The sequence below is a fragment of the Artemia franciscana genome, chromosome 2, assembly GCF_032884065.1.
Source record: "Artemia franciscana chromosome 2, ASM3288406v1, whole genome shotgun sequence".
NCBI classification, from domain to species: domain Eukaryota; kingdom Metazoa; phylum Arthropoda; class Branchiopoda; order Anostraca; family Artemiidae; genus Artemia; species Artemia franciscana.
The window spans coordinates 8880601-8907564 of record NC_088864.1 but is presented as its reverse complement, the minus strand read 5'-3'; the positions used below and the strand labels follow the sequence as shown (position 1 = coordinate 8907564).

The window sequence follows — 26964 nt, the reverse complement described above, 5'->3', positions numbered from 1 at the left end:
GCCTCTTTACGAGAGGCACATAAGTGCCTCTTTACTTTTATAATTAAAGGTTGTTTGTTTAAAGCGAAAGGCTGAGGAAAGAAAGAAATCGTACTATCGTCTCAAAGTGAGAACATTTTCAATATTACTGAACACCATTACTGTTTTAAGAGAGGGTGGGAGGGTAACTGAGCTAATTTACTGGCGTTTTACATGACCTAGGAAATATAAGAAGCCAATTTTTCCAAGATATGCCGAATATATACACAGCTGGTTAAAAAGCCAACGTCTTTTCTTTGGCTTATTTTTGGATTTGACTGCCAAGTCATGTCGATAAACAAAATACAGAGAAGATATTCTTAAATAAAAGATAATTCTTAATATAAAAGATTATTGATATAATATTAATATTATTTAAATAGTTAATAAAGATTATGGGTTTTCTTCTTTTCCTCTGTTTCAAAGTTTTCTTAGTATTCCAATTCTATCTTCCAAAAGAAGAGAATAGGTAGAGTTTGAACTATGTATTCTTAGAATTTATAAAATAGAAGAAAGTTTTCCTTGGATCATTTCTAAATAATTAATTCTTATTTTATTTTATCCATGAAATGAAACTGACATAAAGAAACCTTTCCATATAAAAAACAAACAAAATGAAAAGCAAGGTCAGCGCAAAGGTTTATAGAAAACTTCCAAAAAAAAATGAAACTGACAAGCAAGGTCAAAGCAAAGATGTTAACACAGAAGATAATCTTTAAATTAGGTTTAGTCTTCATCTTCTCTTCAGCCTATGCACAACTAAGCTTATTTTATTTAATTTCACCGGTTTTTGTGAACTTCTTATACAAATGAAATATGTCTTTTCTTCTTGGGGACATATAAAGAACTGCGCACTTTGGTCACTGGACTCGAATGTTGATCCGGCTGTGATTCAAGTCTCTGCACTCTGAAACTAAGGAACGAATTATTTATAGGCTTCTTAGAATTAAGTCCCATTTCATAGCCATCGGTAGGGATACCGATTTGATTACTAGCTAAATCAAGTGGACTCAAGTTACGTACTGAGTCTGAACTAGAATTTAAGTCGTGTGTTACACCTAGCTTTGTAGTGTCCATTTTAATCCCTCTTTCATACCCATAATTCATACCCTCTGGTATGGGTAGCTCAGAGTTTCTCTCTTCACAAGATTCAATCCCTGTGTCATCACTTGCCACTGATGGTTTAGAGGAGATGCTAGTCCCATCACCTACTATTCCAATTATAGTAGCATTCTGTGTGGACATAATACTACCATTTGTTAAAACTTTATTTTGGCGGACATTATTTTTTGATCGGGGTAAAGATGACATAAATGCGTTTGTAGGCTCTGGAGGAGCACTTCGTTTATTTCGGGGTATAGTTGCGTACCAGGGTGACGGGGTGCCTTCTTGAATGTCGCCATCCCGTGGAACTATCTTTAATTCGCCATTTTCTTCTTGAATGTACGCATTGTTAACATAAATTTGATAAATAGGTCTCTCATTTTCATTGTCTATTTTCACTTTCACTTCGTTCTGCTTTTCTTCACTTTCACCTTGATTATTTTGCTTTTTACCTCTTCGACACCAAATTGCAAGTAAAAAAGCGATCATCAAAAGTATGATTCCACCGGAAATGCCACCAATGAGGGCATACACTTCATTATTTTTCTCTTTTTCTTGAAGTTCCGAATACCCCACTTCCTTGCCTTCAATGAGATTTTTCGGTGAAACAAGCCAAACCTCCTCGCTTTCCTCTGTTTCAAGAGTAAGATTTATCACTGTCGTAGAGGGAGAAGTGGAAGGGGATTCATAGATGAAAACTGGCACAATATTTGAAACCGGTGATCGATTGCCATTAATGTCTATTGCAACAATGGCATAATAGAAAATCTCATTCGGCCACGGCACTTGAACTAAAGCCCGCTGTCTAGTTCCATATTCCCCTGGTTCTGGAGTAGAACTGGCATGAACTAGAATGCCTTTTGAAGAAAAGTTGATATCAGTTAAAGCCTCACGATCAGTGTAGCAACGAATTTCGTAGCGGTGAGCTAAAAAATAAATATAAATTAGTCATAATTCATATTTAGAAACATGCGTAGCTGCGCTAGCCTGAAGCGGCTTAATGATACAGAGAGTTATTAGTAGCAGTAGTAGCAGTAGGGACACTCTATTAAATATTCTATACTTTTTTGTTTTTGTTTTTTCAGTTTTAAAGTTCTAATTTGCGTATGTCGACCTGAGCACCCTCCTAAGAAAAGAAAAAACAGAAAGAAAAAAGACAATAAAAAAAATTCACGATTTATGTATTAGAATTAGCCACATATTTTAAAGGAAAGTAAAAAAAACTCAAATACTTGTTATAGTGCTTTTACAAGTATCAAGGGCAAGTTGTTCGTGCAAGGGAGTTATATTTTAACCATCCAAGATGGGGTAGAGATGCAAAATTTCTTATATATTCACTTTTTTTACATTTATAAAGATCTCATGTGCGTAAAACGAGTTGAGGGTCTTCCTAAAAAATCGCTTTAAGACGCCAAGTAATGGCATAATTTGCTCAATCTAAATGAGGCACATATTATGATCCATTACAATTTAGCTGCAATAGCTTAGGAAAGTAGAAAAACTGAAATATTAGTTAGATTTTTTTTTTTAAGTTGTTAAGAACAAGTTGTTTGTACAAGGAAGTTATTTTTTAGCAATCTAAGATGGGAGAGGGGAGGGGTGTAAAATTTCCTACACATTTACTAATTTTTGATTTCAGTCATAAAGTGGAAAGTTAAGTAAAGCGATTTGAATATCCTCCTATAAAAAATAATAACGAAAAATAATAATGTTTCAACGCACTAAATGGTTGTACTAATCGCTCAGTCTATGATACCATACATTGTGATAAATAACAACTTGATTGCGGTTGCTCAAAAGGGCTATCTTATAAATTTCAAAGCGTAAAAACTAAAATACTAGTCTCGGAGTTTTTTCCGTTTTTCTTTACTATTATTAGGACAATTTGCTTGAACAAAGAAGTATGTTTTATCCATCGAAGATATAAAAAAAAAAACAATTTTTTAATCAAAAACTCTATGATTTCGTTCAGAATCTGGTCAGGATTACTTGACTCCCGTTAGTGGGGCATGTTACTGCACATGACCTGAGGGTGGCCTAGGATACCAAATTTAACTTATTGATCTTGCGATCTAAAGACAAGACGCCAGCACAAGTTAGACAAAACTAAAGGTTTAGGAAAACTGAATTTACTGTGCTATTTATATTAGCAATCAAAACAGTGAATTGCAAGCCTCTTAAATTTAATTAAGTTTTCTTAGGTTTTCCGAGCTTCCTAATTTTCAAGTTTTCTTAAGTTTTGTGAGCTTCTTAAGTTTTCCAGTCAACTGTAATCTACCTTGCTGGTGCATCCCACGTGTTGATAATGAGAGAGAGAAAAAAATACCAGAATGTGCTACATTGTGTACGTACAGTGTATGTACAATGTGAATGTATACACTAAATGCACGCAAAATCTTTCCTGTACATTTCCAAGCGTATCAAAAGTCTCGACTCGAAAAATTTAAGCGTCCAGAGCCATCCAAACAATGATCTAGCATTCCAGATCATTCAGTGCTCAAAGTTAGACTAGTGAGACGCCGTTTTTTCACCTGCATTTATTTGAATGTCATGTCTTTATTTTTGTGGAAGATATTGCAGAAGTTGATTTCTTTTTTTAATATATATATATATATATATATATATATATATATATATATATATATAAAATCTACTATAATCTATAGTTGTTTAAGTAAATTTCACAGCATGTACTGAAATTGCCATTTTTACGTATAAATTTAAAGCTACTATTCCCAAGTCATTAAACTTTATTGTCAAAAAGATCCTTACGATGAAAGGATTTTGATTTCCAGTTATAACATCTTTATTTCCTATTTTTCTTAGGAACCAGAAAATAAAAAAATTACTCATTTAGAAAACAAATGGAAATTTCTAAATATCTTGAGAACAAAAAAATGACAGGAGAGAGCTGTTTTTTAACTTTTCGATTGAATATACTTAGCTAGAGAATTTAAGATTTTTAATCTATAGTTTTTTTTAATGTTGCATAATGTCAAGAACATACCCAGCATTTATTTGAGGGGGGGAGGGCTACCAAAAAAAAACGTTTCAAAGATTTGTTTATATTTATTTTTGTTACATTTTTACGAGTAAGACAAATATTTCGGGGGGGGGGGGTTCAAACCTCCTAACCCTTCCTTCTGGATACGGCCTTGCATAATGCCTTTTGCATTGCCACAGGAATCACAAAGTGTTCCTCTTTTCAAAAATTTTTGATTTTTCAATGTGCTCCTTATACATTACTTTATCAAAAATTAATAGCAAATAATATATTCCTGATGCAAAATTACCAATAATGTAATGACTATTATTATACTGGAAAAAAAATTATACTTTCTATTACCAATACAGAAATAATAAAGATTACATGGTAAAAAATGCAGCCCTTTAAAGCATCCCTAGTTCCATTTCTTGTAAAAGCTATACCACAGACTTGAATTTTGACTAATAAGATTAAACCCAGGTGCTCTTAAGCTACTACATCCTGATTGGATGAAGTTCAAGAGCGATATTTACCCTCAACAACTTAAATTGCAGGTACACTGGAGATCCTTATTTAAAAGTAGCACTACAAAAGAAAAGTGTCTTAATTGCTAATGTTCTCTCTTCAGTATTTTTTTTTTCAAATGAAGTCTAGATTCAAATCATAGAGTACAAGAGTAGCTGGTAGGAAAAAAAAACTGGCCTATACACAAGAAATTAAATTTATAGCTTTTGGCCCGGTTATTTTAAAATAAGTTTCCAAATTTGTCTTATTACTATTCGGTTAAAACAGACTGTCTCCCTCCTTCCACTATATGGAACAAGAGCTAAGAGCTCATATGGCACTTGTGACAAGGCGAGAAGAGCTAAGAGCCAAGAGATCATATGGTATGAGCTCTAACAAAATTCTATGAATCAATAGATTGATTTAAAAAGGAAAATAAGAGGCTTAATGCCGGTCAGGATTTAAAATAAGCTCTGACTCACGATGTCCTTCTAAATATAAAAATTCATTAAGATCCGATCACCCACTCGTAAGTTATAAATGCCTAATTTTTTCTAATTTTTCCTCTTCCTTTAGCCCCTCAGATGGTCGAATCTGGGAAACGACTTTATCAAGTCAAATTGTGCACCTCCCTGACACGCCTACCAATTTTCAGCGTCCGAGCACATCCAGAAGCACCAAACTCGCCAAATCACCGAACCCCTCCCCCCCCCAACTCCTCCAAAGAGAGCGGATCCACTACGATTCTGTCAATCACGTATCAAGGACATTTGTTTATTCTATCCACCAAGCTTCATCCCGATTCCTCCACTCCAAGTATTTTTCGAAGATATTCCCCTCCAACTCCCTCCAATGTCAAAAGATCTGGTCGGGATTTGAAACAAGAGCTCTGAGACATGAATTCCTTCTAAAAATCAAATTTCATTAAGATCCGATCATCTATTCGTAAGATAAAAATACCCCAATTTTCACATTTTCCAAGAATTCTGGTTTCCCCCTCCAACTCCCCCCAGTGTCACAGGATCTGGTCGGAATTTAAAATTAGAACTTTAAAGCACCCCCCCCCCCCCAATTACGCTTGATCCGGTTGAGATTTATAATAAAAGATCTGAGTTACAAGGTCCTTCTAAATATGAAGTTTCATGAAGATCCGATCACTCCTTCGCAAGTTAAAAATACGTATTTTTTCTTATTTTTCAGAATTCCCCCCCCCCCAATAGAGCGGATCCGTTCCAATTATTTAAATCACGCATGTAAGACTTCTGCTTATTTTTCCCACCAAATTTCATCCCGATCCCTCCAATCTAAGCGTTTTCCATGATTTTATGTTCCCCCACCCCAAACTTCCCCCTATGTACCCAGATGCGGTCAGGTTTTAAAATAAGAGCTATGAGACACGATATACTTCTAAATGTCAAATTTCATTGAGATCCGATCACCCGTTCGTAAGTTAAAAATACCTCATTTTTTCTGATTTTTCAGAATGAACCCCTCCCCCAACTACCCCAAAGAGAGCGGATCCGTTCCGGTTATGTCAATCATGTATCTAGGACTTGTGCTCATTTTTCCCACCAAGTTTCATCCCGATCCTTCCACTCTATGTGTTTTCCAAGTTTTAGGTTTCCCCCTCCCAAATCCCCCCTAATGTCACCAGATCCGGTCAGGATTTAAAATAAGAGCTCTAAGACACGATAACCTTCTAAAAATCAAATTTCATTGAGATCCAATCACCCGTTCGTAAGTTAAAAATACCCCATTTTTTCTAATTTTTATGAATTACTCCCCCCCAACAACCCCAAAGCGAGCGAATCAGTTTCAATTATGTCAATCATGTATCTGGGACTTGCGCTTATTTTTCCCATCAAGTTTCATCCCGATCCCTCCACTCGAAGTGTTTTCTAAGATTTTAGGTTTCCCTCCCTCCAACTCCCCTCAATGTCACCAGATCCCGTCGGAATTTGAAATAAGAGCTCTGACACACAATATCATTCCAAACATCAAATTTCATTAAGATCCAATCACCCGCTCATAAGTTAAAAATAATTCATTATTTCTATTTTTTCCGAATTAACCGGCCCCCCACCCCCCCCCCAGATTGTCAAATCGGGAAAACGACTATTTCTAATTTAATCTGGTCCGGTCCCTGATATGCTTGCCATATTTCATCGTCCTAGCTTACCTGGAAGTGCCTAAAGTAGCAAAACCGGGATTTTAGGTTTCCCCCCTCCAACTCCCCCAATGTCATCAGATCCGGTCGGGATTTAAAATAAGAGCTCTAAGACACAATATCATTCCAAACATCAAATTTCATTAAGATCCAATTACCCACTCATAAGTTAAAAATACTCCATTTTTTCTATTTTTTGCGTATTAACCGGCCCCCCCACTCCCTCCTCCCCAGATGGTCAAATCGGGAAAACGACTATTTCTAATTTAATCTGGTCTGGTCCCTGATGTGCTTGCCAAATTTCATCGTCCTAGCTTACCTGGAAGTGCCTAAAGTAGCAAAACCGGGACCGACAGACCGACAGACAGACAGACAGACAGACCGACAGAATTGGCGTTTGCTATATGTCACTTGGTTAATACAAAGTGCCATAAAAAGCACTGGCAGCTGAGGATTCCAGATCTTCTTTGAAACACGGGTCCCACAAACTGTGTATACATTTTTAAATATGTTAATAGCTACTTGCATATATCCCTCATTCTTGGATCCCAGCAGTTTTACGCAAGTATTCATAACTTTTTTTCTTTTTATTATTATTATTATTATCATTATGGTAGAATAGGCTGATGAGAAATCAATTTTTTTATTGTTATTTAATCGTTTAATAGCTGGCGTATGTAGCCACTGTTCTCGGGGGCATAATTTTCTACGGAGCAGGAGGGGGAATGATCCCCCTAGACTCAAGCTTGAACCCCATCCTAACTGAAATTAAACGTCTTCAAAAATGTTATCAAAACTATGATATACATACATTATTCAAGCATCCAAAGAAAGTTTTCTTTAGTTTACCTTATCCTTTATTGTACTATGTGGCTTATTTTTTATTGGGTCATTTTCACTTCATTTGGGAAAATCGGATCCAGCTTCGCCTCCCCCACCAGGATTTTGACGAAATTACGTTCCTGAATATGGTCCAAGTGTTTCGTAGCTTCTTTGGGTGGGGGGGGGGGACGGTTCTGTTTTTAATTTATTTCACCTTTCTTTAAGTAAATTAAGCTAAATTCGATGATCTACCAGCATTTTGTACCATACCTCTTCCATTATCGTAATCACCTCCTGGGGCATTCCAAACAAGCTCTACTTCTGACGTTTCATTAAAAACGCCATCTGTATGAAAATTAGATATACGGCTTGGCGGGTAGATGTCAGTACCATTTAATACTCCGGTGTTTGCAAAGAACGTCGTTACTATGCCAAAAAGTTGAAATTGTTCCATTCTGACAAGATCTTTATTAGGCATTGTGCTTCCACAGCAAGGGTGATCTGAAATCATAGGAAAATCATGGAATTTTTGAATTCGCAGACTGAATTATAAGTAAAAAACTAAAAAAAAGGAAAAAAAGCTCTTGAAATGACTACGTAAGAACTTATATTAGTCCGCTACTATTACCAATATGATTCTAAAGAACAATTAAAAGCTTAATTAAGAAATCTATTAATTTATAGTAGCCATCGGACTATAAATCAAAGCATACTATCGTTAAAAAACAACGACAAAAATCAAGGGTCTTTCAGCTTCACAGTTTCATTTTTCACATAAAAAATCTGATCGGCTCAAATGAGAGCGAGCGAAACCTCAGTGTTAGTGAAATCTCATCATGGATGTGCCTCAAGTTTCTTCCCTCCCCCAAAAGAAAACCCTTTTCTAGTAGCAGTAATCACAGTAAAACTAAAATATTTATCCTTCTATTCCGACTTACACATGACGACTTATGTATTTCCCACTATTTAATAATCAATAGAACTGTTCAAAAACAAAAACATCTGCCAAATTTCATAATATTTGTAGCTGAATCCAAATAAACAAGAGCTTGTATTAAAATCCAGACTTCCAAAAATCACTATTGAGTCTTTTTAATTATTCTGCTTCTACTGCTAGCAAAGCTCTGTCAGTATATGTGTGGTAGTTTTTAGTTCCGATCAAATTTATTTTAGGACATCTATGTTTGTCCCGCTTTCTGTTTATCCCCATATCAGTTTACCACCTTTTTTGGTCATTACCTTGTTTATAAGAAATTAAAGAGAGGGCTTATCGACTTTTTGCACTAAGAAGAGATCAAGAGACCATGCCATTATTTTCGATTTCAAAGGATTTTTCCGGCGAATATGAAAAAAAGTTTACAGAATTAATCCTTGTTTGACAAACTGGTCAGACAATTTTACTTTCATAGCATAGGACCTTCACATCGATATATCTTTTAAGGCAGGGTTCCTTAATTGGTCCTGCTCGGAACCCAAGGAGGTTCCAAAATCTCCTAGGAGGTTCCAAGAGGTTTACGTCTATCATTACTTTCAAACAGTTCGTGGTAATGAACTGTAGTAAGGAGCGACCCGGCTCAATAGTAACCGAAACTCTAAAACATTGAATTTTGATACCAATAAGCACATCAAAAGAATTATATTTTTATGCTGATTTTAAATATATAAGTTTCAGTTTCAGTTCAGCTTAATCTTACCAATTAAAAGTTACTAGCCTGAGAAAATTTGCCTTATTTTCGAAAAAAGGGGGAAACACGCCCCTAAAAGACCTAGAATCTTAAGTTTTACTCTTTCTTACAACTCTACTTTTTAAAACAATAATAAACTTTAGCGCAAATAGCGGGGCGTTGAGGAGGGGACAACCCATTTCATATACAGAATAATTTCTATTCGTTTTTAGTTTTAATGTTGCTCCTTACTTGCAGTTAACTTGTTTTTGTTTTGTTTTTAATTTGATAAAAAACCCATCTTCTGCTCTATCTGAGTTCATCAAAAGATTAGTTTTTCTTCTTTTTTTTGAGCACTGAAGACGGCTTGGCGGAGGTCCTCACCAAAATATCTCCTTTTGTCATTTTTTTTCTCGTCACTGGCTGATATTACTCTACTTTTCTTGGCTATTTAGTTTTGTTATTCATTCGTTATTTTTTCTCGCTTATTCTAACTCTAAATATAGAGGTATATAATCTAGTTTCCCTAACTCGGGTTCTTCTGTAGCATGGAAACGTCAATAAAAAAAAAAAAAAAATGAAGAATACACATAAATTTTGACAACATACTGCAATAGTTATTTTAAATACTAAGCTTCCTTCCTGCGTCAATTTACTATACGTTATTTCTTCAATATAATTACACATTGGCAACGAAAAAGTAAATAATTAAAAGTGTATTTGTCAAGAAAAACAAGAGGTGTTTCTTTGGGCCTTCGGCCCCCCGAACCATTGAGAGTTAACGGTATTTCCTAGATTTTCTTATAACGTCCATACAGTTCAGTCTTTATTTCCAATGGTTTGAAAATTTTCCCTCTTTCAAATACCCCCCCCCCCAAAAAAGTAATAAAAATAAAAATTACGTGTGATAGCAATTTTTTTGTCTGCTTTACACTAATAATAAAGAATATATATATATATATATATATATATATATATTTATATATATATATATATATATATATATATATATATATATATATATATATATATATATATATATATATATATATATATATATATATATATATATATAATCAAGAGAAAATGTTCTACACTTTATCGGTATCTATGCTTGGGTAAAAGGCAATTAAAAGAGGATTCTAGTTTTCTCTATTTTCAGAGAGAACGCCAGAAGGGTAGAGAGACACGAAGAGAGGTATAATAATGGTGTAAAGAGGGAAGTTGATAGAGGCTAGAATAGGGAGAGATAAATGATGATAATGGACGATCAAAAATAAACTAAAATAAAATATTATTTAAATTAATATTATTGACATGCTTACCTATTTTATCTACTGGCTGAGCTTCCATCGCATTCAAATGGTTATTTAATACTTTTATCTGAACAGAATAATATCCAGAGATGTTCGAAAACCCAGTAAAATAGCTGGAATATATGCCATCACCTTTGGTAATATCAGGATCTGTGAAATAAATACGTATTCAATCAAAATTTTCTAAGAAGGATAAATAATTAATACCCAAAAATAAAACAAAATTTACGTAAAAAATATATATTTTTATGATATCTGCACAAAAATGAAAGGGGCGGTATCACCTCCTTCCCTCCCTAATAAAAGTTTTGCCTAAAGAATTCTATCGAACATCGAAATGCTGCAGCTTAAAAGCCAAATATTGCGCCCCCCTCTTTTCTGCTTCAGCTCTAATGGTGAAACAAAATAAAATAAAATTTCTTCAATCAGAAACGATTAGGTACAGTATTTAGTAGCTTGGTAAGTAGGTATTTTAACATTGTATTTACATAAAAAACAAAAAGAAGTTCACAAGCAAGGATGCTTCAGTTCCAAACCTTTTCCCCAAAAGTATTAAGATATATTCAATTATTGCTAATTTCTCATATTTTCCATAAAAATCACTTATTTTTATCCCAGCATAAAAATGAATTCCTCATTTCGAATAAAATATATTCAGTTCTTACTAACTTCTCATATTTTGCATATGAACAGCTTATTTTTATATTTTTTTAGAAGTCCTCACCAAATAAAATAAACTCAGCATGCATCCCAATCAAAGACTATAATATAACCATAAGCTGATTACTTATTTCCTTAATTAACATAAAAACACAAAATATAAAACATAAAAGCATACCTCCTAATCCAGTATCTTTAAGATTTATATCCATTGAAGACATTCCAGGTCGCGAAACCGTTGCAATAACAGAGGCATTCCAAACCGGTCGAATTCCTTTTGTGACCTTGGCATAAATTATTAAAGGTGTAGTGTTAGCATTGATAGAACTTATTGCCGACGTCCAAACAGTTACTACAACCCCATCTGGCACTTCATCTCGAGGCTCTGTAAGAACTCCGACAATGCAAAAGGATGTTGAACGTTCCGTGGTGAAAGAAATTGTGTAGTTCCATTCACCCTAGAAAAAGAAGCATATTAAAATGTGACAAATATAACATTTTGATAATTACAAGTGCTTTATTTTGTAGTTGTTAGAATCAGCACAATAGTATTGAACCAGCATAGTGATGTACCACATTTTTTCTTGACCTGATAAATGGATTATCGTAGAAAGATGAGGGAGGGTTCATTTGATCTAAAAAAATTTATTTACAGTCTCCTATTTAAGTGAGAAAGCCGATCAGAGACCATCCAATCACGCTTTCAACGTCCTTTATGCCCCCTGTCACTCCCAAAGAACCACAAGGCAACAAATAAAAATTTTGAGAGAGCTGTTTTAAATAGAAAGGTTGGAAAACTTAAAAAGTACCTCAGTTGAAAAACCTAGAAAAATAAGCTTATTAGAATGTGACAAATATAACATTTTGATAATTACAAGTCCTTTGTTTTGTAGTTGTCAGAATCAGCACAATAGTATTGATCCAGCATAGTGATATATCACATTTTTTCCTGGCCTCATCATACGAAATGGATTAAAAGTTCTTAAGCCGAACTGGCCAGACATGACAATAAACAACAAAGAGAGATAAAACTCCACAAAAAAAACTCAAACGAGACTGCGGCCAGTAGAGAGGAAAGACTAAAATAACACGGATATTTCACTTGTATCCAAACTAGGCATCCTCAGCAAAAGATAAAAAGAAAAAAACACTAAACTAAAAACAAATAAAACCACCACCAATAATAATGTAAAGATGTGGTGTCCATATATTCAAATTGTAACGTGAAAAAGTGCGAAGATATATTAAGGATTAAATTAAAAAAGCACTTTGATTTGGTACAAGATGTGACCATGGCTAGTTTGGAGATTGAAGTCATTATGAAGTTGGTAATCCTTGCAAATGAATATTCTCTTTATTTTGGTTTTAGAGGTGAATTTTACAAACAGGTGTTTGGTTTGGCTATGGGGGCATCTCTCTCCCCTTTGTTGGTAAATCTCTTCATCGAATCTATTGAAACCTCCGCTATAAACAGTCTTAGGCTCTCCCCTTGTTTCTGGGGCAGATTCATGTATGATGTGGTTTGAATTTGGAAACACGGTTTAGAGTCCTTAGACCTTTTCCCTAAACATTTAAATAGTTTTGACAAAAATGTAAAACTTACAGTGGAGTTTGAAGAAAATGACAGACTACCTTTTCTTGATACCCTATTGATTAAAAAGATTTCCATTTACTGTTTTCAGTATATAGAAAGCCTACACACAGTGATAGGTATTTGAACCTTCACTCGTGTCACCCATTTCAGTGAAACGAGGGGTTATGATTGCACTGGTGGATAGAGCTTTCAGAATTTGTTCTCAGGAGTTCTTAGATTCTGAATTGTTGTATTTGAGGGATATTTTATTTTGTAATAGTTACCCGATTAAATTCATTGATAAAATAATACAAAATAGACGCATTAAACACAACAATAGGGTTATTGAGGTTTCACAGTGTACAGAATTAAACATGCCGAAAAGGTTAATTTCTTAGCCTTATGTACCTACTTTGGGGGAGATGCTTAAACGAATTTTAGGTAAACATGACATTGATACTTGTTTCCAATCAGTGAGACCATTAGGTAGTTTTCTTAATTCTAGGAAGGATTTAACCCGGGGAGATTTAGTTAGTGGGGTGTATAAAATTCCTTGTTCTTGTGGAAAGTTTTATATTGGTAGAACTCACCAACAATTTACTGAAAGATTTATTGAGCATCGCAATTCAATATAAAAAACCCTACAATTAAGAAAGCCTCCTGAAACTTTTGTTTCGGCTCTGGCTGAACATACATTCTTTCATCCCGAACATTTTATAAAATTTGATGAGGCTACAGCTATTTCTAATGATAGAGGTTTTTCTCAGTGGGCGAGGGAGGCTACAGAAATTAAACATATATTTGCTAATCTTTCAATAAATTTAGACACATGAAATTTAAATATTGATTGTCTTTATAATCAATATTTTATAATCTTTATAATCAATATAATTTCATATTTATGATTGTCTTTTGAAAAATGAACCAATAGTCAATAAGGAAATTACAATTTTGCAAAATCACCAGGGGACAAGATTACCTACTAGACTAAAAAGAGTTGCTTCAATATTAGCTTACAAGAGGGTTATTTCGCAAATAGAATAGTGAACTGAGTTTCAATTTTGATAATTTTTCCTCAGTTACTTTGATGTTCTCATTGAAGTAACTCTAATAGCTTCTTTTCCCTACGTGGATCAGTGGCGACAATTGTATTTATTATTATTGGTGGTGGTTTTATTTGCTTTTAGTTTAGTGTTTTTTCTTTTTATCTTGTGCTGAGGACGCCTAGTTTGGATACAGGCAAAATATCAGCGTTATTTTAGTCTTTCCTCTCAACTGGCCGTAGTCTCGTTTGAGGGTTTTTTTTGTGGAGTTTTATCTCTCTTTGTTGTTTAACGAAATGGATTATCGTAGAATGATGAGGGAGGGTTCATTTGATCTAAAACTTTTATTTACAGTCTCCTATTTAAGTGAAAAAGCCGATCAGAGAGCATCCAATCGCGCTTTCAATGTCCTTTATGCCCCCTGTCATCCCCGAAGAACCACAAGGAAACAAATACAAATTTTGAGAGAGCTATTTTAAATAGAATGGTTGGAAAACCTAAAAAGTATCTCAGTTGAAAAACCTAGAAAAATGAGCTTATTGGAATGTGACAATTATAACATTTTGATAGTTACAAGTCCTTTGTTTTGTAGTTGTCAGAATCAGAACAATAATATTGACCCAGCATAGTGATGTACCACTTTTTCATCATACGAAATGTATTATCGTAGAAAGATGAGGGAGGGTGCATATGATCTAATATTTTTATTTACAGTCTCCTTTTTAAGTGAGAAGCCGATCAGAGAGCATCCAATCGCGCTTTCAACGTTGTTTATGCCCCCTGTCACCCTCAAAGAACCACGAGGCAACAAATACAAATTTTGAGAGTGTCGTTTAAAATAGAAAGGTTGGAAAACCTAAAAAATAGCTCAGTTGAAAAACCTAGAAAAATAAACTTATTAGAATGTGACAAATATAACATTTTGATAATTACAAGTCCTTTATTTTTTAGTTTTCAGAATCTGCACAATAGCATCGACCCAGTATAGTAATGTACCACTTTTTTTCTGGCCTTGTCATACAAAATAGATTATCGTAGAAAGATGAGGTAGGGTTCATTTGACCTAAAAATGTTTATTTACAGTCTCTTATTTAAGTGAGAAAGCCGGTCGGAGAGCGTCCGATCGCACTTTCAACGTCCTTTATGCCTCCTATAACCCCCAAACAACCACAAGACAACAAATACAAATTTTTAAAGAGCCATTTTAAATAGAAAGGTTGAAAACCCTAAAAAGTCCCTCAGGAGGCAATATAATGTGTGTAGTCCCACGGGAGAAGGACACCAAATTATGCAAGTAGCCCACTTCAAAACAGAGGCTTTACACTAGCATTTTAGTGAAAATAAGACATTACACCTTGTCGAAATCATACAAGCATTTTTATTCGACATGATCAGAGATCAGAGAATCCAACAACGAAATAGATCAAAATATTTAAAGCAGAGATAAAGAAAAGAATACAAATGTCTTAAAAGGAAAAATTCAAAGCGATCAATCCCGAGTAAGCAACTATTAAAACTAAAAAGACACAAAATTGACCCATCTTCTAGATCCATGTTCAATATTCATCTTTCCGTCTAATACTTTTTCAAATTCCTTGTTCTATGGAAGTTTTCTCCATTTCTTTTTTTGCTTTTAATCAAATTTTAATCCGTTTTTAATTAAATCCATTCGACTGAGCCACAGAAAGATTCAAAAAAGCAAAAGCTAAAACAAAATTATTCCGTATGTTCTTTAATCAAAAATATAAGAATCAAATACTTCCGATTAAAAACTCGCTAGATTTCTTACAATCTAAAATGCTTTCAGTTAATTACTAGTTAGACCCAAGTGTATATAGTGAGAAGGGGGCTAAATTCCCTTTGCAGATACTACATTCATTTTGAGTACTATTGCCGGTTTCTTATTTTCTCCTGAAAAAAACTTTTTTTATTTCATAAACTATAAAGTTGAATCATTTTCTTAATTTTATAAATTGGCCCTTCAAATAATCTTTTTTCAAATCTTTATTGGCCCTTCAAATATTCTCTTATTTCAAATAATAATCTAAGTTTAGATTGCAAATCGCTGAAATTTTTATTCAAACATGGTTGCCATATGTCCCACAATAGTGCAATTTCTCTAGATAAACCTTGCTTAGTTTTCTAAAGTTTATGTGACCTTGTAATACCAAGCTCGCAAAAGTCAAATAACGTTAGAAGTAATCAATCAGGTCCTATAAATAGCGACCTGAATGATTGTGGATAACATGGGCAGTGCAGGCTTAGCCTACAAGGTCAATTCGTAAATACTACCAAAAAAAGGTGCATATTTTACCTCGGCCAACTCTCTCAGTCTGAACATCGAAACACCATCACTGACAGTTGGAAATTCATAAATTATTCCATTTGAAGAAACAACCTTGAAAGACTCAATATCAGCCTCATCGACTACATGAAGAACAATAGTTGTATTGCTACCAAGGTTGTTGGGTATTGAAAACGAGCCAGCCACAATAGAATCATTACCAAGATCATAAGTTTGCTCAAAAACCTGTGAAAAAAAAGTCAATAAGGACTCAATCTGAAGAAAGAGCAAGAATAGGGAAAAGTACCTATTATTGGCGTGCTACGATTTCACCGACACCATATCGACGCCATAATTAAAGATCTACCTGTAACCAGCATGCAATCATTTCCCCAACACTGTCTTATTGGTGCTTTTTATCATCGGTTATCAATAAGTAATTGCCAGTTGTTGGTATTTTATTTTTTTGGCGTTTAGTAATTGCCAATAGATAGTTCACTGTGCACATCTACTTAGGGGCCAAAAAAGTAACAATAATGTTATTAAATTAAAGATTCAAATTTCTAATATATCCATTTTAGAATATTATGTCTTTCTTGAATTTTAGTTAACGGTAAGCCAATCTGTCTTTATTTAAAGAGAAAAGATGATATGAGGATCCGATAACTAGCAAATTACCCTAATTGCAAACAAAAAGTATTGCAAGGTAGATTACCTATTACCCACACCAGCTACCTTCTCACTGTTACTCTTACCAACGCGTTACCTATCAGCAGACCTCATAGTATTTTTATTTATTTTTTTTTTGGGGGGGGGGGGTTGCCGTTACATTATTTTCACCATAAATATCTAGCTTGGGGTAATTAAACATTGGAAGACAAAATTGTTCATAAAGAGGTTGTAAATTCTAGGAATATGAAGCGTTGTCGATTCATACACTCCTTCAATTTTAGTAGATTGCCAGTTTAAGAGCTAAAATCATTATTCTTCCTCTTATTTTTATAACAAACAAAAAGTTCTGCAAAAAAAAAGCTCAATTCCAATTTTTAAAACTATTAAGAAAAGAAGATTAAGATGGCTAGGCCAGGTTTTATGGATGAAGGACGATATTTTGCGAAAGTATTATCTTCCTGGCCAAGCATCCACCCCCCCCACCCCCCTTCACTAAAAAAATGTCACTTTGGTCAATTATTGGCGTCCTTGTCACATTCGACCCCCCAAAATTTTGCTTACTGAAGCCCTCGTCACACTCCCCCCCCCCCGCCAAGATTTTACTCTAGATCAACAGGTCTCCCTGTACCGGACTGGGCTGAGAAGTGGTAAAAATAAAGGACTTAGATGAAATTGCAAGAGGGGGAAAAGAGTGAAGCTTAGAATAGATTGGGATAGAGAAGGAAAGTGTGAAGCAGTGTTGACCTCAGGTGGCGTGGTGCTTCCATATTTTGTAAGTAGTATGGAGTGGAACTATGTTAATTTACAATCAAATTCATTTACTTACTGGTCAGTAGCTACTGCCCTACCTTGCTATTAAATTATCAAAATTGCTTGCTGTTAATAAGGTGCACCTTAACACAACATTTTCTGAGTTACTGCATTTACCGCAAATACATTTCGTTTTCTTCAAAATTATACAATGTTCTATACAAATACAATGAACTTTGCCGTGGACACAAAATAATTTCATGCATATATTGTGGGAATTTCTTAGCACAAACTAGTATTTCTTAGGGTTATAGAGGCTCTTTGTGTTCTATAAAGCGCTATTTAGAAATGTGTTGTAAAATGTACTTGTTTTATTAACATTGTTTTTATATTAGATAGCCTACACATGTGCAAAATGGTTATTAAATGTCTTACAATATCTATTTCTTATTGATTAAGATGTGATATATACACATGGAAAAACACATTTGTCAATAGTCATCAAAACTCATTCTCAAACGATTTTTAAGAAACCATTACCATTTCATTTATTATAAAAAGGACAACTTTAAAAAAAACTGATAAAAATATACATTAAAGAATAAAAACTCAACATGAAAAGAAAAAAGTCTCAAGTTTAAGTTAAGTTTAGGTTAAGTTAAATACTAAATAAGAGTGAGCAAAAATACACTTAGGACGTCTATATGTTGATGAAGACTAGCAAGAGCAATTAAGAAGCTTAAAATAAAGCCCTGTCTTCATGATGACTTTTTAAGGCGAAGTCGGCCAAGTAAATACTGCAAATGCACCTGGTTTGCCTTCTTGAGCCTTAAAAAGTACCAATGGAGACTGGGGCTGCCTGAAAAAGTCAAAAGCACGAGCGACTTTACATGAAAAGGCCATAATTAAAACACAGCCTAACTTGCTAAAGGGCCAATAAGTAAATTACTACCAAGGAATAAACACATTGACATATGAGATGCACAAAACTGCACTTTTGAAGTGAGTTTTAAAAAATCTTCAACAAAAAGAATTTTACACCAAAATAATATATTAAATCTTCATAAAAAGTGGATGTTATAAAAAACAAAATGAAATTTTATTCAACAAATGTTAGATGACGTAGAAGAAAGTAGATGGCAACGATGTTTACAAAGAAGACGTATAAATTACGAAAACACACAGTTATTCAGTTTAAAAAACTGCAAGTTTAGGTGCTCGTTTCACCGACCATATATCAAACCCTAGCCTATACAAATACGTAGTCTGATCCCACTTTCTAGGGCTTTCTCACTTTCCCACCTTCTCAAACCATAAGCTTTACAAATATGTGCTTTGATCCCCCTTTAGAGGGCTATAATGAACGATATGTCGAGATGGCTAGGTCAGGTTAAATGAATAAGCAATGCCAAAGATTGTTCTTTTTGGCCATCCATCTGGGACCGAATGGTAAGCAGATCATCCCTGAATGGGCTAGGTAGAGGTCATGAGAGAGAATTTAAAAGAAACAAGACTCAATGAGAGGAGGGTAAAGAGTGACACAGATTAGAATCAAGATGGGGACATGCCCAGTTGTGTCAGACTCAGGAGTTGTTAACCATTGAAAGTAGTGATAGTAGTAGTAATTTAAACTATTATTTATTTAAAATCATGCTTTTTACCAGCCTGTAACTGGTGCATGATTTTACTATGAGAGTATCAAAAAATAGAATTCTTCCAATGTGTAATTTATATTGATTAAAATTTGAAATACGTACTCGGAAGAACCATTAACGGTTCGATCCATAGATGTTCAAATAAACATTTCAAAGATCTAGTTGTGTCAGTTCACGTAGATTTAGGGAGGGGGAATGTATTAATGAAATTCAGAGGGTATATTAGTGTTCTTTTCTCAGTTTCTACAGTGGTAATAGCAAAAAAACCTTTTCCAAAGAAATGCCACCCTTTCCCCCCAAAGGTGTATCTAAAATCTAGAGAGGACAAATAAATCTAGGGGAGGGGTAAGCTCCTCTTGAAAAGAACTAGTATCTAGTAAAAAAACAATACGGCAATAGGACTTTTATAGACGATTGAGAATACAAAATTTTAGACGATCTTAGACGAGAGAAAAAAAAAAATCTTAGACGAGAATAGAAATTGTTCAGACGATTAGACGAAAAACGATTTGAAAAGGACTAATGACCTTTTGGATATGTTTCCAAGTGATTAGTATAAGTTTTCAACAAAAAGAAATTAGTATTTAACTTTTTGAGTAATAACAATTAAAGACTAGTGAATAAAAAGGGGATGGGTTGAAGCATTATTAGAGCCCCAAATAGGGACATTTCATTAAAAAAAAAACACACAAAAAAAAACCAAGGAATTACAAGCCAAGAGGTAGCTGGAGCATAAATTAGCGGGCTTAAATGTGTATGATTGCTCTAGGACTTTATTAAAAGATCTTAAATTTAGATGTGACCTATCACTCCAAGCCCTTCACCCCACCCCACTCAAGTTAGATCCAACAACATTAACTTACTTTTTATAATTTAGGGTGTCAGTTACACTTAGCCCGCAGATGCTGATCTGAGAACTATGACGGGATGATATCGATACATAGAGGGGGTAGTATCCGTTTCTCCAGAGAGCGGCATCAGACCAGTCGGTTAATTTTTTGGTGAAGGTTACTTTGAAACAAACAGTTAACAATACTAATAAGACAGCAGCAGTTAATTGCGTACTGCCGTTGCAATTACGCACCAGCCCCCCTAATGGGCCCTGATTTAGCCCTCGCGCATAAACAAACGTTTGTTAACTTTGTTGGTTTCAATTATTTTCCTGGCTTATTTCTCATCAACAGCTCATTGATTAAGCCAATTTGACAAAATGTCGAAAATAAACATATGAAAAATCAGTGAACTGTTATATACCCTAGGGCTATACCCTCGGTAGGCGGAACTGGGACAAAACTAGAACGCCAGTGGTTTTGTGAATTCCTCAAAAACAGTATAATCTTCAGTTTTATTCTTTCTTATGACTGTCATCTAGCAGGGTCTTTGGTTAGTACAGAAAGGTTACATTGCTATTTCTCTCTCTCACACACACAAAAGAGCATAGAGCCTTCTGAGGAGAGGCATTAATTGTATGTGTGCAGGAGGGGGGTATTTGTCTCTAGACTCCCTCCTCGATTTTCAAAAGCAGCCTACCTTGTTTTGGCATTTCCATAGAAAAAGGTTTCACTGGTATTTTCAGTGAAAAACGAAATAACTAAAGTGTCCCCACCCCTATTCTGAAAAACGCATTTTGATTTCGCAAATTTAGTAAATTGACGCCAATGCTTCTGAGAAAGCGAAGGAGGCCTGGGTGCCAGAATCCCAGGAAGTCATGACTGAGACACATTTTTCATGGGGTCTATAACAGTTGTGCGGAGGAGACTCAGCCTTGTACGTGGGTCGGCGTTTCCATAAATATCCTCCCAAGATCCTCCGACATCCTCAAAAAAATAACTTTAACGAAGTCAATGATTTCTGTTTTGTGCTAACGTTCGTGCACACTCGGGGAAACCCGGAAAACTATAAGAAAACTATAAGGGCAATTCCTCGATTCGAAAATAATCTAAGACCTCTTTGACTAGTAATGTAACTATTTTTAGCTAATATTCCTCTATTAAATATTTTGTATAGATTATGTACATTAAAGTATCCTTTAAAACATGATAACTTCCCTCTATTTAAAAATGTGACTTTAATTGCCTAATTACTATGAAATTTGCCAAAATTAAATAGCATCCAAGAACTATTAGTCTAATTTAAAACCCTTGGCATCCTTAACTTCGTTTTACTAATTTAATTTGACACTGAACCTGCCAGGTAGCTTTGAATGATTTAAGAAAACCCTTTGTTAGCAGTAAAACTATGGTTTTTACCACACAAAGGAAAATAATAAAAAAATTAGCCTTCAGCAGCCATCACTCATCCATGTAGCAGCTATCGTTGAACATTCAGGGCTATAAGTAAGGAAGGGATTAAAGGCGCCTAATTTTCTATTATTGCGCACATGATATGAGGCGGGAGCAGAGTGAGATTGGTGGAAGTGCAGCTAAATTTGCACGAAGATAGCTATGCTTAGAACGAACTCGGAACTTTACACCAGGTGGCGCAGAATGGACAACCCTTTAAAGCTTTGGTTTTAAGCAGCTCTTTACAATTCCTTGGAAAACTTCTTTTGTCGAAAATGATTTTTTTTTAAGTTGATATTATCAATAGATTACTGCTGAATCAAAAGCTTAGTTCAAGAGCGCCCCTAAACCTTGATTTCAGATTGAATGAAATTTATTCAATAATTATGTTAAATATAATTAAAGACGACGCTCATATCCCCTTGTGCAAATTGGAATTTAGACAAGAATCACATAGGCCTACATTAAGTTTTAAGCAGGAAACGAAGAAAAACAAGAAAAGATATTTATAATATTGTCAATGATAAAACCGAAAAGAAATTCAAAACAGAAGCTTTTTTGAAATTATAAGAAAATATGAGCCATATTAAAACCTAATACTAGCAGAAATAAAGTCGGATATAAATTTAAACTTAAAACAACCAGAAATTAAAAAATAATCAAATAAAAAAAATAACATTTTATATTTATAAATGAATAAATAAAATGTCACAATTAAAGCAAAAACAAAAAATTACTACGAACAAGATAAGGCTTACTGCTCCGCCCACGCTCCTAAAGCGTCTAAAGGCTATTGCGTCGCGTTTTGCTAAAACAATGTCTATTTTGGACGGTGTTGTTTAGTTTTTCAAAATATCGATGAACAAAAAAAAAATCACCATAATAATCAAGATGGCTGGAAGGAGTTACGAAAAGTAGACCAAATGTTTACTATATAAAGAAACTAATTTATGGAAATATCAGCAATTAAAGATTCAAAACTTTATTTATGATATAAATTTTTGAATTTTTAATGTTATAATTATACTTGAAACATGCTTAAAATATTTTTTGGTTTTAGCAGACCAAAAATGACGTAATAGTCTTTAGAGCGGTTACGGGCAGGAGATAGTAGTCCTAGTCCTGTTTGTAGCAATTTGATTTCTTTTTAGATTGGACTTGATCATTTGTTTTAATTCCTCTTCGTTTTAAGATTTAGTTATTCATTTATATACGTTTGTGTTATTTTCATGTTTGATGTTGTTATTTATTTCAGTTTCTGTTCGTTTTGTGTGTCATGTATTAATTGATAGTTCATTTCTGGCCGTTTTAAATTTGGATTTATATAGACTTTATTCTTGTCCCTTAGGTTTTAATATAGCTCTATTTTTTTGTTTTGTTTTTTAAACACATTTTTCGGAAAAGAATCCTTTAAAATCAATGTACGTTAAGAAACTACTTGTAGTTATATGCTTGATCTTTACACAAAATATTACAGAGGTAAAAATACACTTATACTGTTTTGGTTTGTATTAAATTGCTTCATGTAAAAAAAGAAAAAAAAACACCTAAATCAAGCACAGCAGAAGAACAATGTACCACAAACCATTAAACTACTCTCTGTTTAATCTAATATGTGAAAAAAAGGAGATTAATTAGAATATATTACTATTGTTTGTCGAATTAAGCATTACAATTAAGCTAATATTGTCTGCGAAAAAAAACCATTTTCCCACAATACTTTTTTCGGCAAATATATTTGGGAGGTGAACCTAAAAATCTTTATTGAAAACGTGTCCTTATGACCCCCGTGTAACCTCTTGGCTTTATTAAACAAGAGAAGGGCTTGTTAGTCAGTGACATGCAACCTTTGCCAAAAATTATGTGAGAATTTGAAATTTTTACCAATTCTTTTTAGTAACATAATTAAGGATATTCATTTTAGTAACATAATTAAGGAAACGTCACACATGATACACATTCGAAAAGCTATTCTTTTCCTGGGATATTATTTGGATCTTTGGATTGAAGGTTCCTATTGGATTGAAGGTCTTTTCATTAGTTAAGTGACATTTACTAAGAGTCCTTTATACTATTAAATAAAAAAACTTGTTTTTTTTTCAAAACGCAAAAAGAAACCGACAATATCTGATTGTGAAAAAAAAATTTTTCGTGCATTTCCAATGAAAAATGTTTCAAGGTACAAGGGGTGAAAAACTTTATGGTTTTCATACCCTACTTCATAGGACGTCATAGGAGATTAGTTACTAGAAGTAACGATACCCCTAAATGTGGCTTATTGCTCAAGATAGGGGACAGAAATTTTCTTAGAAGAAGTTTTCGACTATGATGATTCAAATGGTGCAGTTTTTATTTCGATCCAACACTCTTTTTGAGGGGGTTTCAGGCTATTTTTCAAAATTTCCAAAAGTTTTTTTTGCAATAAACTTTTAACCATTAAGATCAAACGCAATAATAGCCATCATTTCTGAATTAGCTTTAAACACAAAATCTTCCTCACTAGACAGTATTTCCAATACGCGGTTTGAATTTTTCGCTCTTTAGCAGGTTGTGACATATTAGCCGTGATAAAAATGAAGGTTTTACTTATATTAAGATGATTGAATTGCCTGGTAAAGCGAATTTCTCGACTTTGACTCAAAACAGAAGTGGTATGAGCAGCATGAAAGTTGAATGCCTAAACAAAAGTCGACTTCCGTCAACCTACTTTAAAGACGATTACAATACCTCTCAGTGTTCAGTATCTACTTAACAAATTCAGTATTTATTTGGTTTAAATTCAATTATTCTAACTATGGAAACAAATTGTTCCACTTCAATCTGAAACAGAGCCAAATTATGTATTCTTTCAGAAAATGAACTTTTTTTATATTCTGGAACACTACGAAGCCAATTCAGTTTAAAAAAAAGAATCGATGGCTTAAGATTCTTCATCCAAAAACATAAATGAACAAGGAAATTTTCTATACTGTTTAAAAAAAGGCCCAATGGCCTATTTTTTTAAGGGAACATAAGAATAGACGAATTTGACAGCAGATATCTCCAAACCGACATCTTTCACTATTTCCATGTTCTGAAAGCAACTATCAGCGAACTCCAATCAGAACCTCGCTTTCTATGTACAACAGCAGTCCAATAAAAATATGTCCCTTCCTTTTGTGTCTGTACTTCTCCTGAATCTCAAAAAGCCAATTCAGTTTAAAAAAAGAATCGGTGACTTAAGATTCTTCATCCAAAAACATAAATGAACAATGAAATTGTCTATACTGTTTAAAAAAAAAGGCCCAATGGCCTATTTTCTTAAGGGAACACAAGAATAGACGAATTTGACAGCGGATATCTCCAAACCGACATATTTCACTATTTCCATGTTCTGAAAGCAACTATCAGCGAACTCCAATCAGAACCTAGCTTTCTATGTACAACAGCAGTCCAATAAACATATGTCCCTTCCTTTTGTGTCTGTACTTTTCCTGAATCTCAAAAAGCCAATTCAGTTTCAATGACTTTATTTGATGGAAAGGTGACAGCAGTTGTCTCCAAATAGTCATTATTTTGTGTTTTCAGAAACTAGTATTCAGACTAGTAAACAAGAACTTCTTTCAGAGCACAGCTTCCAATGCCCAACAGCACGACAAAAATCTGTTTCTACATTTTACGTACGAATAATTCCAGGATCTCGAACAGTATCAAGAGGAGATTCTGTCTGTTGATGCTCAGTAATTTGAACAGTTTTATTCATATTCTGGAGCGTAAAACACCTAATTCAGTTTAAAAAAGAATTACTGCATTTATCTATTGAAGAGGTGACACCATATATATCCAAACAGTCATCATTGCCAAAGCCCAGTTCTGTGTTTTCAGAAACTAGTATTCAGACTAGTAAACTAAAGCTCCTTTCCGAGCCGAGCCCCCCATTCGCAACAGCACAACCAAATCTGTTTCTATCTTTTGTGTACGCATGATTACTGAGTCTTGAACACTATCAAAAGGAGATTCTGTCGGTTTATATTGAATAACTTGAACAGTTTTAGTCATATTCCGGAGCATAACACAGCTAATTTAGTTACAAAAAGAATTTCTGCATTTATTTATTGAAAATGCAACAGCAGATATCTCCAAACAGTTATCATTTCCAATGCCCAGTTCTGTCTTTTCAGAAACTAGTATTCAGACTAGTAAACTAGAATTTCTTTCAGAGCACAGCTTCCCATGCCCAACAGAACAACAAAAAACAGTTTCTACCTTTTGTGTACGTATAATTCCTGAATCTCGAACAGTATCAAGAGGAGATTCTGTCTATTGATGCTCCATAACTTGACCAGTTTTTTTCACATTCCGGAGCACAACGCAGCCAATTCAGTTTAAAAAACAGTTAGTACCTTTATTTATTGAAAATGTGACGATGTCACCAAATGATCATCATTTTCTATAAACTAGTAACCCTTTTCAGATCCTAGCTTTTTTTATATAACAATAAACTGATAAGAACCCGTTCCTACCTTTTGCGTACGTATGATTCCAGAATCTCGAACAGCATCAAGAAGAGCTTCTGTCAGTCGATGCTGAGTAATTGAATAGTTTTTGTCATATTCTTGGACACTACGTAGCCATTTCAGTTTCAAATAAGAATCACTGGCCTTATTGGATGGAAATATGACAGCAGATATCTTAGAATTGTCATCATTTACTATTTCCAGCTCTGCGTTTCCAGAAACTAGTATAATGCGCCCAAATGAAGAGCTCTCTTTCAGAACCTATGAAATAATAAATTTATTTTAAAACACAGCAATTTTAGAAGAAAGGCTTATGAGTTTTTCAAAACCCATTATGAATAACTCATAAGAGTAAAAGTAAATGAGGAATTAATAAGAAGGAAACACACAAAATAAACACCATCTAGCTAGGGTTAAATCCAGGGGGGGGGACAAAAAGAATTGGTTACTTTACCTGCATTTTTAATGCTAATTCACGAGTCAGAGAAATATTTTTTGTTTTTGAGGGGATATAGTCCTTTTACCTGCATTTCTCTGACCAATTTACGAGTTTCAGAAATTATTCAGGAAGGGTAAGAGTCACAGCCTAGATCCCTTCTCTCTCTCTTGGATACGACCCTCCATCTAGCATCACTCACCTACATCTTAAAGCTAATCTTATACACCTAGATAAGAATATACTTTCTTCTTGTATTATTTATTTATTCTTTTACTTTAAATACATTTTCGGGCAAAAAAACCTAAATGAATATGTTTGTTTTGGTACAACAGATATTTTTTTAAAGCTTCCATCTTATTCACTTCCTTTTGTTCTATTTTGTTTACTTATAAATTTAACTGAAACTTGAATATTACTAAATTAAACCGTTAAAAGTTTTCTGGTTGTTCTCGTCAACACTGGAATAACAATAGCACATTGTTCTATGACATAATCTGAATCCAGCTGGAATTCTTAAATAAAAATTTAA

The 26964-nt window shown here is 34.1% G+C and overlaps 1 protein-coding gene across 1 annotated transcript in view; it reads right to left on the bottom strand.

Moving 5' to 3' along the window:
- Window positions 1–615: 615 nt before the first annotated feature.
- Window positions 616–26964, bottom strand: part of LOC136037049 (calcium-activated chloride channel regulator 1-like) — a 129827-nt gene continuing 103478 nt past the window's right edge. Inside the window, exons 8-13 of the mRNA XM_065719480.1 lie at window positions 26003–26257; window positions 16172–16387; window positions 11420–11699; window positions 10591–10731; window positions 7872–8102; window positions 616–2048 (exon numbers count right to left, since the gene is read on the bottom strand). Coding sequence (XP_065575552.1) covers window positions 820–2048; window positions 7872–8102; window positions 10591–10731; window positions 11420–11699; window positions 16172–16387; window positions 26003–26257 — 2352 coding nt within the window. The 3' untranslated portion in view covers window positions 616–819. The remainder of the gene's footprint in view (window positions 2049–7871; window positions 8103–10590; window positions 10732–11419; window positions 11700–16171; window positions 16388–26002; window positions 26258–26964) is intronic.